The sequence below is a fragment of the Kwoniella shivajii genome, chromosome 9 (assembly GCF_035658355.1).
Source record: "Kwoniella shivajii chromosome 9, complete sequence".
Lineage (NCBI taxonomy): Eukaryota > Fungi > Basidiomycota > Tremellomycetes > Tremellales > Cryptococcaceae > Kwoniella > Kwoniella shivajii.
In genome coordinates, this window is record NC_085916.1 from 833,590 (window position 1) to 847,388 (window position 13,799).

The 13,799-nt window shown below is 42.7% G+C and overlaps 6 protein-coding genes across 6 annotated transcripts; 3 read left to right on the forward strand and 3 right to left on the reverse strand.

Moving 5' to 3' along the window:
• Positions 1-2: 2 nt before the first annotated feature.
• On the forward strand, positions 3-2,123 carry IL334_006628 (uncharacterized protein; the record flags this gene model as incomplete). The annotated part of the gene is made up of 11 exons (XM_062938327.1): positions 3-28; positions 184-269; positions 346-503; positions 596-776; positions 878-1,088; positions 1,172-1,287; positions 1,349-1,467; positions 1,527-1,650; positions 1,726-1,866; positions 1,934-2,023; positions 2,095-2,123. 11 exons carry the CDS (start codon positions 3-5, stop codon positions 2,121-2,123), a joined length of 1,281 nt encoding a protein of 426 aa, XP_062794378.1.
• Positions 2,124-3,103: 980 nt separating this feature from the next.
• Positions 3,104-4,041, forward strand: IL334_006629 (uncharacterized protein; the record flags this gene model as incomplete). Its single annotated transcript, XM_062938328.1, has 2 exons — positions 3,104-3,455; positions 3,524-4,041. The coding sequence occupies 2 exons, from the start codon at positions 3,104-3,106 to the stop codon at positions 4,039-4,041; spliced, it is 870 nt and encodes a 289-aa protein (XP_062794379.1).
• A 226-nt stretch (positions 4,042-4,267) lies between these two features.
• Positions 4,268-5,788, reverse strand: IL334_006630 (uncharacterized protein; the record flags this gene model as incomplete). The annotated part of the gene is made up of 4 exons (XM_062938329.1): positions 4,268-4,563; positions 4,662-4,838; positions 4,930-5,124; positions 5,218-5,788. 4 exons carry the CDS (start codon positions 5,786-5,788, stop codon positions 4,268-4,270), a joined length of 1,239 nt encoding a protein of 412 aa, XP_062794380.1.
• Positions 5,789-6,131: 343 nt separating this feature from the next.
• Positions 6,132-7,299, forward strand: IL334_006631 (uncharacterized protein; the record flags this gene model as incomplete). Its single annotated transcript, XM_062938330.1, has 4 exons — positions 6,132-6,345; positions 6,431-6,720; positions 6,822-6,923; positions 7,003-7,299. 4 exons carry the CDS (start codon positions 6,132-6,134, stop codon positions 7,297-7,299), a joined length of 903 nt encoding a protein of 300 aa, XP_062794381.1.
• Positions 7,300-7,665: 366 nt separating this feature from the next.
• IL334_006632 (uncharacterized protein) lies at positions 7,666-9,877 on the reverse strand (the record flags this gene model as incomplete). Its single annotated transcript, XM_062938331.1, has 5 exons — positions 7,666-8,233; positions 8,313-8,758; positions 8,828-9,278; positions 9,388-9,521; positions 9,602-9,877. 5 exons carry the CDS (start codon positions 9,875-9,877, stop codon positions 7,666-7,668), a joined length of 1,875 nt encoding a protein of 624 aa, XP_062794382.1.
• A 519-nt stretch (positions 9,878-10,396) lies between these two features.
• On the reverse strand, positions 10,397-13,470 carry IL334_006633 (uncharacterized protein; the record flags this gene model as incomplete). The annotated part of the gene is made up of 7 exons (XM_062938332.1): positions 10,397-10,680; positions 10,962-11,151; positions 11,213-11,358; positions 11,443-13,000; positions 13,120-13,219; positions 13,288-13,367; positions 13,423-13,470. 7 exons carry the CDS (start codon positions 13,468-13,470, stop codon positions 10,397-10,399), a joined length of 2,406 nt encoding a protein of 801 aa, XP_062794383.1.
• Positions 13,471-13,799: the final 329 nt, after the last annotated feature.

Genomic DNA, 13,799 nt, shown 5'->3' on the forward strand with positions numbered 1-13,799 from the left:
ATATGCCAATCCCAGTGAGAGATGAACCGTGAGTCGAGTTGCACTCAAACAAACTTCGTAATAGAGCAGTGAATCCCCACTAATCACTTTACATGACACAGTATGGTCGATTACGAGTACGCGAGATCTTTCTCTCTACTCAGAATCTTACTATCCAAAACTGACATTTTCCTGATGATGAAGCCCGTCATCTCCTCAAGTGATGAACGCTTTTTACAGACGATTATTTCCTTATCGACCTTTCTTCTTATGGTTGAATCAGGATCAAGGTGAGTCGGCCTTCTTTCCCTACGATATCAACAGCAGTGTTGTGAGATCCCGCTGATATGGATTGTCCCCACCAAGTCCCATCGAAACTATTCACCCATCGAGAATTCGCATTTACCTTAGCTGGGGATGTGTACCTCCGATATAATTCGTTCCACACGTCTGATGAATTCAAGAAGGAATTAGTCCGGTTGAACCCTTCAAGATTCGAAATTGGGCCTCAATATTCTGCTAGAGTAAGTACATACCACCCTTGGAGCGACCTCTTCCTTTTTCATAGGTATGATGATAGAGTATGAGCTCACAAAGACCGACCTACTCTTCATAGCCGAGAGATAGGAAAACACTTGCTGCAGGAGCGTTACAACCTCAAAGAAGAGAATTAGTATTCGATATCGATATGACAGATTATGATGAGATCAGAACTTGTTGTACAGATAAGAAAATCTGTAAGAGATGTTGGGGTTATATTGCTGCTGCAGTCAAAGTTTTAGATCATGCTTTAAGGGGTGAGTCATTTTGGGTTTCCGAGATTGACAATACTCCTGATATCTTATCCCTTGAATGTATCACTGAATGTCCCTGGGCTGATTCGGGGTGAACTCAACAGAAACATTCGGGTTTCGTCACTTGTTATGGGTATATTCAGGTCGAAGAGGTATTCATTGTTGGATATCAGATCAATCTGCTTTAGACTTGAATGACGATCAACGTAAATCACTTGTAACATTTTTGGAAGTGATAAAAGGTGGAAAAGAACAAGCTAAGAAAGTGAATGTGAGAGGAAACAAAGATGAAGCGGAATTACATCCTGCTTTGACGTAAGTCAACACCTATCATCGACCCAGCAAACGTGCCTATTGCAAATTTGATTCACTTGATTGATGGAATTCATTCGATTCAGTGACGCGTTGGAAAACTTGAAGATGTCATTTGTCAAACTCGTATTACATGATCAGGATTGTTTTGGTACTGAACGAGGTTGGGAAGCTTTATTAGCCATCTTACCACAAGATAGAGGTGAGCTCTCCTGTCTTTTTTTATTAAAGCAACAGATGCCCGACTGATTCTGTTCGTATAGAATTGATCGGTGGACTAAGGAGAGATTGGCAATCTGATCCAACAAGATCTAGTGTTGAGAAATGGGGTGATTTGCAACAAGCCGTTGCGAGCCTGAAGAAGGGTAATCAGCTTTTATTCGTAAGTCGTATCGTTTTGCAATCTTGGTAAACAGAGCTCGCGTTCATACGAGATAATAGAGAAAATTCGAAAGAGCAATGCAAGATGTCATTCTCCAATATACGTATCCAAGAATAGACGCAGAGGTATCGAAACACAGAAATCACTTATTGAAAGCTCCTTTCTGTGTACATCCAGGTACAGGTAAGTGCTACAACCACAGTCTTCCTATGTTCTCCAACCAGAGTTTCAGGTTGATAGATGCTGACATCGATTTAGGCCGAGTTTGTGTTCCAGTAAACCCTGACTTGGTAGATGACTTCGATCCAGAAACAGTACCTACGGTGGGAGATCTGTTGAACGAGTTGGATAAAGCCGCGGCGGAAGGGGGTGAAGGGGGAAGTCAACGTCGCGCAGAAGGTGAGCGAATTATCAACATCTATATATATCATGCCAGTGATTGCTGACATTCGATTGTATTTCACAGAGTACGATCAGACATCGCTCAAACCGTACGTGGAGATGTTCGAGAAGCATGTAGCTGCAGTGTTGAGGGATAGTAGAGGTGCTAAGCGTGGTAAGTTCAGCTGCGGCTTTGGTTTTGCCCAAGAAGCCCGTAACTAATAGTCCCTCCGATGCGTGATGCAGCTGTCAAGCAAGAGAGTATGGACTTCTAAGCGTCGCTCACTTTAGTCGGGATGTATTGTTGTATTTATGCATAGATCGAGCTTTCTACCAACGCTGCGCGTACTATAGTGATAAGAAGATTGCAGCTGGAACCGTTCAATGGCTAAGCGTACCCATAAATTGCAACAGCTCTATAGAGCTCACTGATCTCTCTCGATTCTTCGCCATTATGAACCAGTTTCCTTCCTCATCTGGATCCCATCGATGTAGTTGCAGGGCATCAAAGAATTGTACTGTAGTCTCTCAAGTGAGCTTTCGTCAGAAGCAGAGATCCTCTGAGGGCACTCATCGACCGTTCTGTAACATCACGGACGGGAAAATGCTTGATCGTTCTCTCTCGGGCGGACAGGAAGCTTGCCGTGAATAGCCAATGATCAAACTGGGCTATTCACCTTTTCGTTAGTTCTGGTTTCAACGCGACTAACGTTTCGGATCTTGATTTGAGTTTCGACTCTTTTGACCATCGAAGAAGTTCTATATCATCGTACTGGTCATGTTAAGTATTAACGATCAAGGTGTATTGCTCTCTGAGAATCCTTTTCATTCAGACGAATTAAACCTTCTAAGGAACTGAATCAAGTTTGCAAATACTTCACTTCGTATCGGTCCGTAAGACGTTGTATCATGTCCTGATCTAGTGAGTGTGTAAAAGCGTAGAGTCACTAACCAATGGTCATTCCTTGACCTTTCTGTCAATCTGTTCTTTCGTGTCACTACAAATCATCTGCTCCAGCCCGATTTAGTCCTTATGCTCTAAATAAGCATAATATCCTAGTAGATGAAGATCGACTGTTGTCGTCAAGATGCTTGTTGCTGTTAGCGCGGAATTCAAAATGCCTTGTTACGTAATACTCTTCTGTCTTTAAAATAATGTGTTTGGCTCGGTCCACATTTTAATTACTTTTGAATGATCGAACTAATCGTAACTTTTGTTCGCGCACCATGATGAACCCTTGTTGGGAACATGAACATGACGATGTCTCCCCTGCCTCTGGTAAGAAGACGGAGGAGCACATTGGAGATAGGGACATCATTCGAGAATCATTCGCTGAGATATCTGAACAATGAGTTGTATATGAATCTTCGTAGAGTCGGCGGAGCAGGAGATGGTGGTATTGATTTAAGGGGCTGGTGGTGGATACCCCATACAGATACACGTCCAATCACTTCCTCATCAAGTGCTCCTACCAAATCAGAGGTCTTGGTGGGAGAAAGGAACATCAGGAGGATAAGGGTTATAGCTCAATGTAAAGCTGAAAAGAAACCTCTCGGTCCAAGAGCTGTAAGAGAATTAGAAGGTGTAATGTCTGCACTGAAATTTCGTGAGTAAGCAATACAAGCGCCAAAACATCAAATAGATTGAACACGCAGCTCATAACACGTCGAACAGGGATGAATCGATGCTCACCCTCGTCCTCTTCAACATCATCTGAACAACCCCAGGGCAATGAAGATTCCGATCTGGAGGTGGAGGAACCGGATGATCTGCAAGAAAAGGATAATATGGCAATCTTAATCTCACAATCTGGATTCACGAAATCAACGATGATACAAGCATCTTCATCGAATACTCCACTTATGTTGGTTCATCTACCTGGTGGGCAACCTATGGATAGTGAATCTACATCGACTGTTTCCCATTCTAGCATTTCACTCAGTGATCCGATTGAATCAGGAGACGGCTTCATTGGCAACGCAGGTGGAAGGGAGAGTGATCGAGAGGGTGAAATGGGAGATCAAATCGAAGTGCAAAGTCTTTGGTGGAATAAAGCTTTATCAGAAGGGATCATAGGAGGAGCGATAGAATTGAGGAAAACTATAGGGATCAAAGGTGTAGGAGTGGGATTATGGATGAACGGAAAAAAATTGGGTAGATGTAGACCGAAATCGGAGGGAGAACGGGATTGATATGAGTGGTTTTACGATTCTTGAATGAAGCATTATCCGACGAAGGAAGGATTAAATCACTGATACCAGGCAAACCACAATCGAAGATAATATACCTTGCATTTCCTATCAACATATATATATATATACGCATTATAATCATGAAGTTCCGTAAAATATCTACAAATACCAAACGTCAAAGTCATAATTTAAGCTTTGATCCGTTGGTCGGATCTTAACTGTAATCTTAATCGTCAAGTACCAATCCACCAAAATAAGCAGTGATAGCTTTCAATTTATCCCCCACCCATTCTTCTTCCACTTCTACCCATTCTCGCTGTCTCCCATTCCCATCGTTCTCATGCACACATTCAAGACTCTTTGCAAGTGTAGATAGTTCCTTCAAGTCTGTATTTCGAGGTAGGTAATATGCTATATTAGGAGTTAGACTAGCCGTTATGTGGAATAGGTCGTCTCCTGGTATAGGAAGAATAGATGAGAGAGGGAATGTCGCTGATGGTGTATTCAGGTAATCGATGCCGCCTATCAATCGTACAAAAACAGTGGTCAATTAGTGGATGTTACGGGGTAGATAGGGGGAATCAACGTCTTGAACGAAGAAATGGACTATGATTACTCACCCCATGGAGGCGATAAGAATACAACATCGACGACTTCGCCCTTACCCCTAGAAGCGAATGATTTAGAAAAGCTGATGAAATCTCCATGAATGAATTCTATCCTGTCTGCTACACCATGATGGAAAGCATTATGTCTTGCTAATTTGAGTCGAGTCAAATCGTTGTCTATAGCTATGACTAATGAATAATATTTTATTAGTTTTGAGCTCTGTCTGACCCGAGAGAAGAAAGCGGGAGAAAGAGGGGGAAAACTGATGACTTGACTTACCCCTTTCACAAGTTTTAGCAAACTCAATTGAATTTCCACCGACACCGCAGAAAGCATCAATGATCAGATCGCATGCACATCTTTCAGCGATATGAGCAGCTATAGGTTGAGGAGTAATCGAGAACCATCCCGTTCTATCTAATAATAAAGGAAGATGATCATATAAAGGGAAATACAATCTTCTTTGAGCGAAATCTGCACATCTCAAAACAAAGTAATCAGTTTTACTTCCCAATATCCCTAATCTTGTACCAAGTTTTATTTTATGGGGGACTGGGTTCAACTCACATTTCATTAAATCTTCAGGTACATCAGTATAGTTTGTATATCTTGTCACTAATCCGGTACAATCGAATGGATGACCTATAAAAGCATTTAAAGGATTTTCTAATGGTTTTTTACCTTTCTTCCTTTTCGCATGAGTTGTTGCTGTTCCCGACGTTGTACATGAAGTGTTCAGGTATGTATAAGGATCACGATGTGGTAGAGGTAATTCAGCTCTTTTGCTTTTCACTATTGTATTTGATGTTGATATTGTTACTGGTAATTTGGACGGTCCAGCTTCCACTGATCGTGGTGGAACTACTACCTGTTTTACAATCTGACTAGGTCCATCAAGATCTAAGTGTATCGGATACTGGTGACCCTCGTCATCATCACTGTCACTTTCTGATTGGATCGGTGGTTGAGTCGACAACAGTCCGTCTGTTGACAGATCCAGTAATCGCTCAGCTTTGACTTGTAATTCGGCGGCTGATTTGTTGGCGAAATGATCAGTCGATTGTGATCGTAATGTTTGTTTCAGCTCGAAAGGTAACGAAGCGAACATGGAGCGAGAGACTCCTTGACGTCGAGGCATTGTGGACGGCTGATATCTGATCAGCTGTTTCGATGATGGGTTTATGTCAATGGAGGGAAGACTTTCATCTGCCCAAGAAGGAAGAGAAGTCTGAATTCCAGGAGCGAACTCTGCTTCTTCTGACTGCCAAATCCCGTCGGAAGTGTTGTCACAGTGAGAGTATCTTAAATGAGTGATCCATTTAAAGCACAACTTCACCTTTGTTCCTGGTTCAAGATTTCCAAAAGATTTATTATTTTCATCCCACTTTTGATTTCAACCGCATTTCCTCACAAAAACGATACTTCTTCTGTTTGTGCTCTTTGCAACACCTTTTCATCTCTTATTATTGTCATATAGCATCATGGCTACTCTACTCAAAGCGACCACTGAGATCCAAAAGGGAAGACTCAGTAAGAAATCGAAAGATAATGCTTCTGCTGGACCCAGTGCAAGTGTCGATAAAGGATACAAACCAAGAAAAGATAAAACTCTGTTAATCTGTTCAAGAGGTGTCACTCAACGTATGAGACATTTGATGAGAGATTTAGAAGTATTACTTCCTCATACCAAGAAGGGTGAGTTCCTTACGCTGATAAACGTTTCTTCTGCCCACCCCCCTCCTCCCCAATGAAAAATAAAGCTGAAACCTCTGAGATATAGATTCCAAACTCGATACGAAATCATCATTACATCTATTAAATGAATTAGCAGATTTACATTCGTGTTCAAATACATTATATTTTGAAGCTAGAAGACATGAAGATCTGTATTTATGGATATCTAGATCACCTAATGGACCTTCCATCAAATGCCATGTTCAAAATATACATACGATGGACGAATTGAAAATGACGGGTAATTGTTTGAAAGGTTCAAGAGGATTAGTAACCTTTGATGGAAATTGGGAAAATGACGAACATACTAGATTAATGAAAGAAGTTTTCACTCATGTAAGTCAAGTCTCATCACCAAATCCCAATAAGAAATTGTCATAGAGCGTTGCGTTGTGTTCGTCAATTCTGAGTACTAATCCGTTGACTTTATGAAATAGACCTTTAGCGTACCTAAAACTTCAAGAAGATTGAAGCCTTTTATCGATCACATCTTACTTTTCTCTTTACTCGATAACAAAATTTGGTTCAGAAATTACCAAGTGAGTCAAACCAGCTCACTTATCCACCTTCTCATTGCTACCAAGCCCAAAGTCACTTGTACTAACAACACATCACTAGATAATTGAGAAAGATCCACTCGTACCTTCCGGACCACCTGTTCCATCTTTAGTTGAGATTGGTCCAAGATTCGTTCTGACTCCTATAAGGATATTCGAAGGTTCTTTCGGTGGACCAACACTTTATTCTAACCCCGAGTTCATCAGTCCCGCAGCTACAAGAGCAAGTATCAAGAAAGATGCTGGACAGAAATACAGAATTAGGAAAGAAGGTGAAACTCAACGCGAAGAGAGGCAAAAGAGACTCAGAGAGGATCTACCCGAGGATCAACTCAGCAGGAAGAAGGTATTTGCTTAAGAGGTGGCTGGACTTCGCTTTATTCAGCTTCGACATATGATCACAGAACAGCGGGTCGGGGAAGCGGAATACCTTGCTTGTGGTGACAAGGAACATAATTTGACATCGTTATTTTTACTGTACCTCATATGCATTTATTCGAAATCTCCTGCATCGCTGCACTCAATGTAATCGATCTTCCAAGACGGCTGTGCATGTCCATCATTTGAGTAATAGATGGTCGTGACATATCATGTAAGACGTCTAACAACGATTTAAGGCAAGGAACGGAATCTAACAACTGAATTGACTATGTCCATTGTGATTCTGGATATACTATATGACACGGAATCCACACCAAATACCTCGTCACAATACATGGAAAGTCTACTTCCTTAGCAATTTCTTGATTGAATGTTCGCAAACTTGTTTTCCTGAACCCTCACAAACAAAATGATCTACGTCTTCAATTTGTAACCAATCCACTAAACCTTCTTCTGAAGTTACTTCTTCAGCTAGGACTCTTTGACCTTCTGACCATGATTCATCTTTGGTCATTCTATTTTTGGAACTTAGAATGATAGCAGGCTTTGTTGAAGGATACTTATATCCTGATTCTAACAATGTCCTAAAACTCAATGATGTCCTGGATTGGTTTCCCATTGTCTCTTGTAATCTAGCTTTGCGTAACTTTTCGTTCAGTCTTACAGTAGATGGAGTAGGTCTGGAAGAAGCTAGTATCCTTGAGAGGGATGTGGATCTTCGAAGCAGCACAGATGGAAGTCGATTTAGTGATAACGGAGTCAAGAGTGATGGGAATAATCTTGACGTTATTCTTGATAAGAATTGTGAAGTCGATGGATCTGAGAAATATGTAGAAGCTGTTTGAGCATCCAAATGCAGGAATGAATGAACCGTTTCAGGATGTCTAGCAGCGAATATCCTTGAGACCAGTCTGTAGACATTTGACGCATTTTAGCAGATGATCAGTGAAAGGAAATGTTTTGAGATCCAAAAATCAGAATTCGACTTACCCTCCATAACCTTCGCCGACTAACATTAAACCTTTCTCACTTTCTTTGATCACACCGGAATTATCTAAAGCTTGCCATAGTGAATCTGTGATTCCACCTAAATCGGCGTTTGAGAGAACGTCGGAAAAGCCATACCCTGGTTTATCCCAGGTACATACTCTACCCACTTTACCTTGTTCTTGTAAATCAAACAACCATCTACCTGGATTTTCAGCGTCTTCATTTGCTGGTGGTATTGGTGTAGGCAACAGAGCTATGGATCCTGGAACTCCTGAAGATGAAGTGTAAACGATTGTTGGTAACGATGAATTCGATGAAGTACATGCTAAATGGATGTTTATTGGCCACTGAGAAGTAGAAGGTTGGACTTTAACTAAAGTGGAAAAAGATGATGGGAGAGGTAATGAACCGTCATATGCTGAGATTGATAAATCGATGAGTAGTAGCTAAAGGTGACATCTACACGTTCAGTTTTGAGTTTCTAGATAGCCAATTCGTCGAAAAGTGTGACTCACAAGAACTAATATCAAGCCTGTTAAACCAGCTATTAAACCAACAACACCACCTAAGAAACCCACTATCCTACCCCAAAATCCTTTACCTTGGATACCTACTAAAGCTCTTGCAGTGGCTTCTTCATTCGCTCTTTCTCTTCCTGCGGCATCCGTCAACATCCTTGAGATCCTCATAGACTCGCGTTTTTTGGCGCGTCTGACTAAGAAATTTGATAACAAGGTGAAGATGAGTGTTGAGGCAGTGACCACCAATGGGATTAGAATAAGTGGAACATGTGCTCTTTTCAAACTTGGCGATAAGAGGACAAGGAAGATGATTGGTATATGAAGTAAGAACGTTATGAGCGTAGTTAAGAAGAATAAATATGATGGATGTGAGAAAAACAAAACTCCTCCTAATCCTATCCAAGCTCCGATAAGTGAAACCCAGAATTCAGTGAAACCACTTCCTCTGCGGAAGCGACAAGATACGTTAGTCAGCTCATCCTCTTCGGTATAAACGCAGAGCATCGTCAGGTCTTAACGCTGCATTGCGCGGATTAATGAGAAAATTAACTTACCTGTAAGGCAGGAATTTGACGCTGAAGTCGAAAACGGTGTTTAAGAGTAATATCAAAGATAAAACCAAAGCGGCAAAAGTGAGTAAAGTAAGGATGAAGAACGTCGCTTGAAGTGGAAAAGTGGTCAGGATTCTCTATATCAAATCAGACCAGCAGGCAAGCTTCAGCTTTCTATTCGTGATTTCGCAAGCAAGAATAGGTTGATTAAACTCACCCTTTGTCCAAGTTTACTGACTCTTGGAACTTGTTCTGAAGGACCAGGTCTACCTGATACAGCACCGTAATTCCTTACACTCCCAGCTACGCTGCGTCCACTTACGCTCCTAGCGCTAATTGAGGACTTCCTGACATGTCCATGTGTCGGCGTGTGAGGATGAGGGTGAGGATTAGAGTGGGCATGAGTAGCTGTAGAAGGAGGTAAAAGGGTGGTGCTCTCGCTTTCGGCTGGTGAGGAGGATATAGATGATCTAGATGAAGCAGGATGCGACATCGCGAGAGATCTCTTTTGAGGAAAGTCAGTGGAAGGTAATAAAGTGATGAGCTCTTTTGTGAATGAGAAAGGTGTGCTAATTGAATCGAGCAAAGTTGTACTTTGAGCCACTCGGTTGATGAGAGATCTAAAGGATTCAGGTGGATTGCCCAACCTGATTGAGTGTAATGTCGAGCGAAGGGTCCTTTGTGGAGAAAGAAGATGTCGAATGCTCGACCAGAAGAGTTCTCCTTCTCTTCGTTCTTCTGTTTACCGCTGAAATGACCAAGGGATGTATAGATGCAAATTCAAGTAGTGTTCGTTTTTCCCATTTTTCCATCAGTCAGGCAGTGAAAATGTCCTGAGATTGCATTTTCATACGTCATCAGAACAGTGCGAGTGTGCCAACGTGCCTTGTTTTATCATCATGTCGATCACAGAGTGGCTAAAATACAAAATCAATGAACGTGGCACACATTGTCTCTATTAAATTGTTGCATGATGTTCTCCTGTTCTATATACAGTTGTATTGCAGTGCATTCACGCTGAACTCCTCCTATCCAATCTCCTGTTTATACCTCCCAGCAATGTCTTTATGATCAGACCTGCACTCATGTCTTCTCCCGTGTAGGGGACAGTATCGACTATGTCTCTCACGCCATGAGCAGAAGCCAAGCCATCGTCTAGTTCTTGTAATGCTTCTCTAGCTTCCGAATCATTCCCAATTTGGAGGAACTGAACTCCTACTTGAGAAAGAGGGAATTCACCTCTATCTAATCGTTTGGCGATGCTTATCAGAACTGACTCGGGATCATCGGTAGGGGCTGTTTCAAGTAGTGAATCACGGTGGATTGAATCGTTGAAGGAAATGGTACGTTTACGATCGTTTACGGGATGAGCGAAAACTGATGTTAGCGCGAGTAAGCAATCTACGAGTGCGGCATGGTGAAGAATGGCGTGAGAAGATGCGGACGGTGAACTCGAGGGAGGGAATGTCATGCATCAATGTGCGATAGTGGAAGAGTGACATGATGAAGCCGTCTTGCATGAGAATAGAAGAATGGGTCGGGATCAAAGAGAGAAGAAGGAAAGAGGGATAACGTACCGCCATCAGTCACCACAATGAGATTCATCGGTTTCACTGTCTCGCTGGAATGACTTTCAGGGCGAGAAGCAGTTTGAGATCTTTCCAATTTAGCCATATAATCTCTTAGGATAGCCTCCAATCTCATTCCAGTTGGAGTAGCTCCTTTGGGCTCCAATCCTCTAAACAGGTCTTCGACTTCGTGTGCAGCCTTGAACGATATCACTATTTAACCTCACAAACATTCCGATGAAAAACGAAAACAGGCTCACCCTCAATTCCTTACCTACTCTCTTGCTATTCAAGAAATAGATATCGACGCCATTTTCATCATACCGGGCCGCGATCTCAGCTACTTCCATCAAAGCCAGTCGAGCTTGAGACCATCTGTCACCGGCCATGGAGGTACTGTCATCGACTGCATGACAATGTCAGCTCACGAGCAAGACGCGTTTCAGATCGTCTCGGGCTTGAGATGATTTAATGCGCTATTATTGCTCACCTAGAAAGACAGTATCATACTCTTTCAGCATCTCCAGAGGATCCTCTTTTCCGGCCGGCACGACGAAAGACTTCGGTCTCGGAGGTAGATCCGGAGGGCCTTGCAAGGTTTGTAACAGATTGTTGTGTGAGCTTGATACAGGAGACGCAAGATTCGTTTGGGTTGGACTAGGCATAGGTTGGGGAAAAGCAATTCTTTGACTCGAGGCTTCATCCCAAGGGAAATTGTCTTTAGGAGTTGCTGGTAAAGGTCGTGTGGATGGAGAGGTGGGAGTGACTATACTGAGATGCGATGGAGGCGGTCCAGGTGGAGGTGTGAATGTTTGTTTGTTCGATTCAGACGAAGCCGGTGCATAGTGAGTGTGTCCTGATCCAGGAGGTGTACGTGGATGAGCCGTGTCCGCTGCTGCAGGTGGACTCGATGGTGAAGAGAAAGTAGTCTGACTTGGACCAGCTATAGGTGAGGTGACTGACTGTCGAGCTTGAGCAGGATTTCCACTTGGAGTAGCGAAATTCGTGTAGCTCGATCCAGGGGAAGATGTGCTTGGCGATCTATAGAATTCACTTTGAGGAGTAGCTAAAGCAGCTTGTTCCATAGCTTGTAATTGTTCTTTCTCGTTTGATGATAAGAAGGGATTCTTACTTCCCATATGAAACCCTGTCTTCTGAGGTGTGAGGGGTGTTTGACCAAAGTAAGTGTTCTCTTCGGTGTCAAGTATATCAACGGGTCTATTGCTATGTGATGCCGAAGAGGAAGCAGGATCATACGATGTCGAGGGAGATGCAGGATTATACGAGCCTGGTATATACATATCGTTCACTCCTTCAACCAGATCTGACATTCCTGAGCTGTTTGTTGCTCCTATTGATTGTTCTTCTGGAATCGTTGTTATAGGTTGATGGCTTGAACCTTGTTGCGACGACGAACCCTCGCCTCTAGATTCGCTTTCAGCCAAACTCAACCGCATAGCTTCTTGTAGTTCGTCTTGCTCCATCTGCCATGCTCTACTTGCTCTTTTAGCTTCCTCCAATTGTGATTCTTCCCATACCCTCGCTAATTCAGGATCACTAGGGACTCTTGAAGGACCTTCTTGAATTGGTGATCGCGGTGTTTCAGGTCTTCGAGAAGATATAGGTGTAGGTGGAGTGACATCGTTGGTGCTAGTCGAATGAGTCGCAGTAGAAGTAGTGGTTGTGGTATTATTGAGTGAATTGGTAGATAATCTGTTTCCAAGCTCAGCTTCTGCGGCAAGTGATTCTTGTAATATACGAGTTGATGCTGGGTCAGGATCCTGACTCGCATAAGGTGGTGGTGCTAATTCGTCGTCATTCGTCGTTGTGGGTCGATTGGTCGTAGCTCCTACAGTCGTGTGAGTTCTGGTTATACCGGAGGTCGTTGGTCGAGAGGTCGTACTTGTAGGTGTCGCAGTCTGAGTACGCCTCAAGTTATTATTGCTGGAGCTGGAGGTGGACGAGACTCTGGGTGCAGGTAACACTCTTGAAGGAGCTAATCCATACTCTTCTCGGATGGCTCGAAAGCCAGATGCGTACATGGGAGACTAAGACATGCAACAATCAGTCAGTAGGACTACTAGCAACCGGAAGAATCGTGATTCCCTCAATCGCAGCAAATAAACAGTGAGGTAAAAAATTGGTAGAAACGCGGAAGATTGCTCACATCTCTTTCTAGCACTTCCAGCTTATAGGCGATCTCGGACTTTCCTTTTCCTCTTTGTACTTTGTAGTGAACGTAGTTCCTTATGACAGCCTTGACATATCTATGCCGTATGATCAATACACTGAGCAATCACTCGAATCGTTGCACGTCACGACGGATTGTACTCACTCTGGATCCGAAGTATACTGTCTATTTGCCAGCGCCCATTGTACGTTTGATGCACTAAGCATGGGTGATAGATTGTGTCTCTGATAGGAGCAGCATCATGAATGAGCCTCCGTCATGGAAGGGGGACGTACTCACCAATCTTCGGTCCATGGTTGGAGTTCCTGGATACGTATTGTAATTCATCTTGATTACAAGGTGATTTGCTCTATAATATTGGTGACTGATCTTTGCTCAGACGAGCTGAGCGTTTGCCGCTCCTGTTCAATTGTTTGTTATCAAGCTTTGTAATGGCTGTGCACTGGTTATGATGAATGAAAGCAATGGTCCGGTTAATCGCAAATATTGGAAGAAAGAGTGATGAGAATAAGATTGTTGTTGAATTGTTGTCATGACGAATCAGGTAAAGTTGAAACACAGCTTAATTCGTGGTTGCCCTTTTACCTATTTATATACATGCAGTACTCCGGCCGAGATTACGGAGATTCCCATTGTTGCAGCCAAAGAAGTGAAAT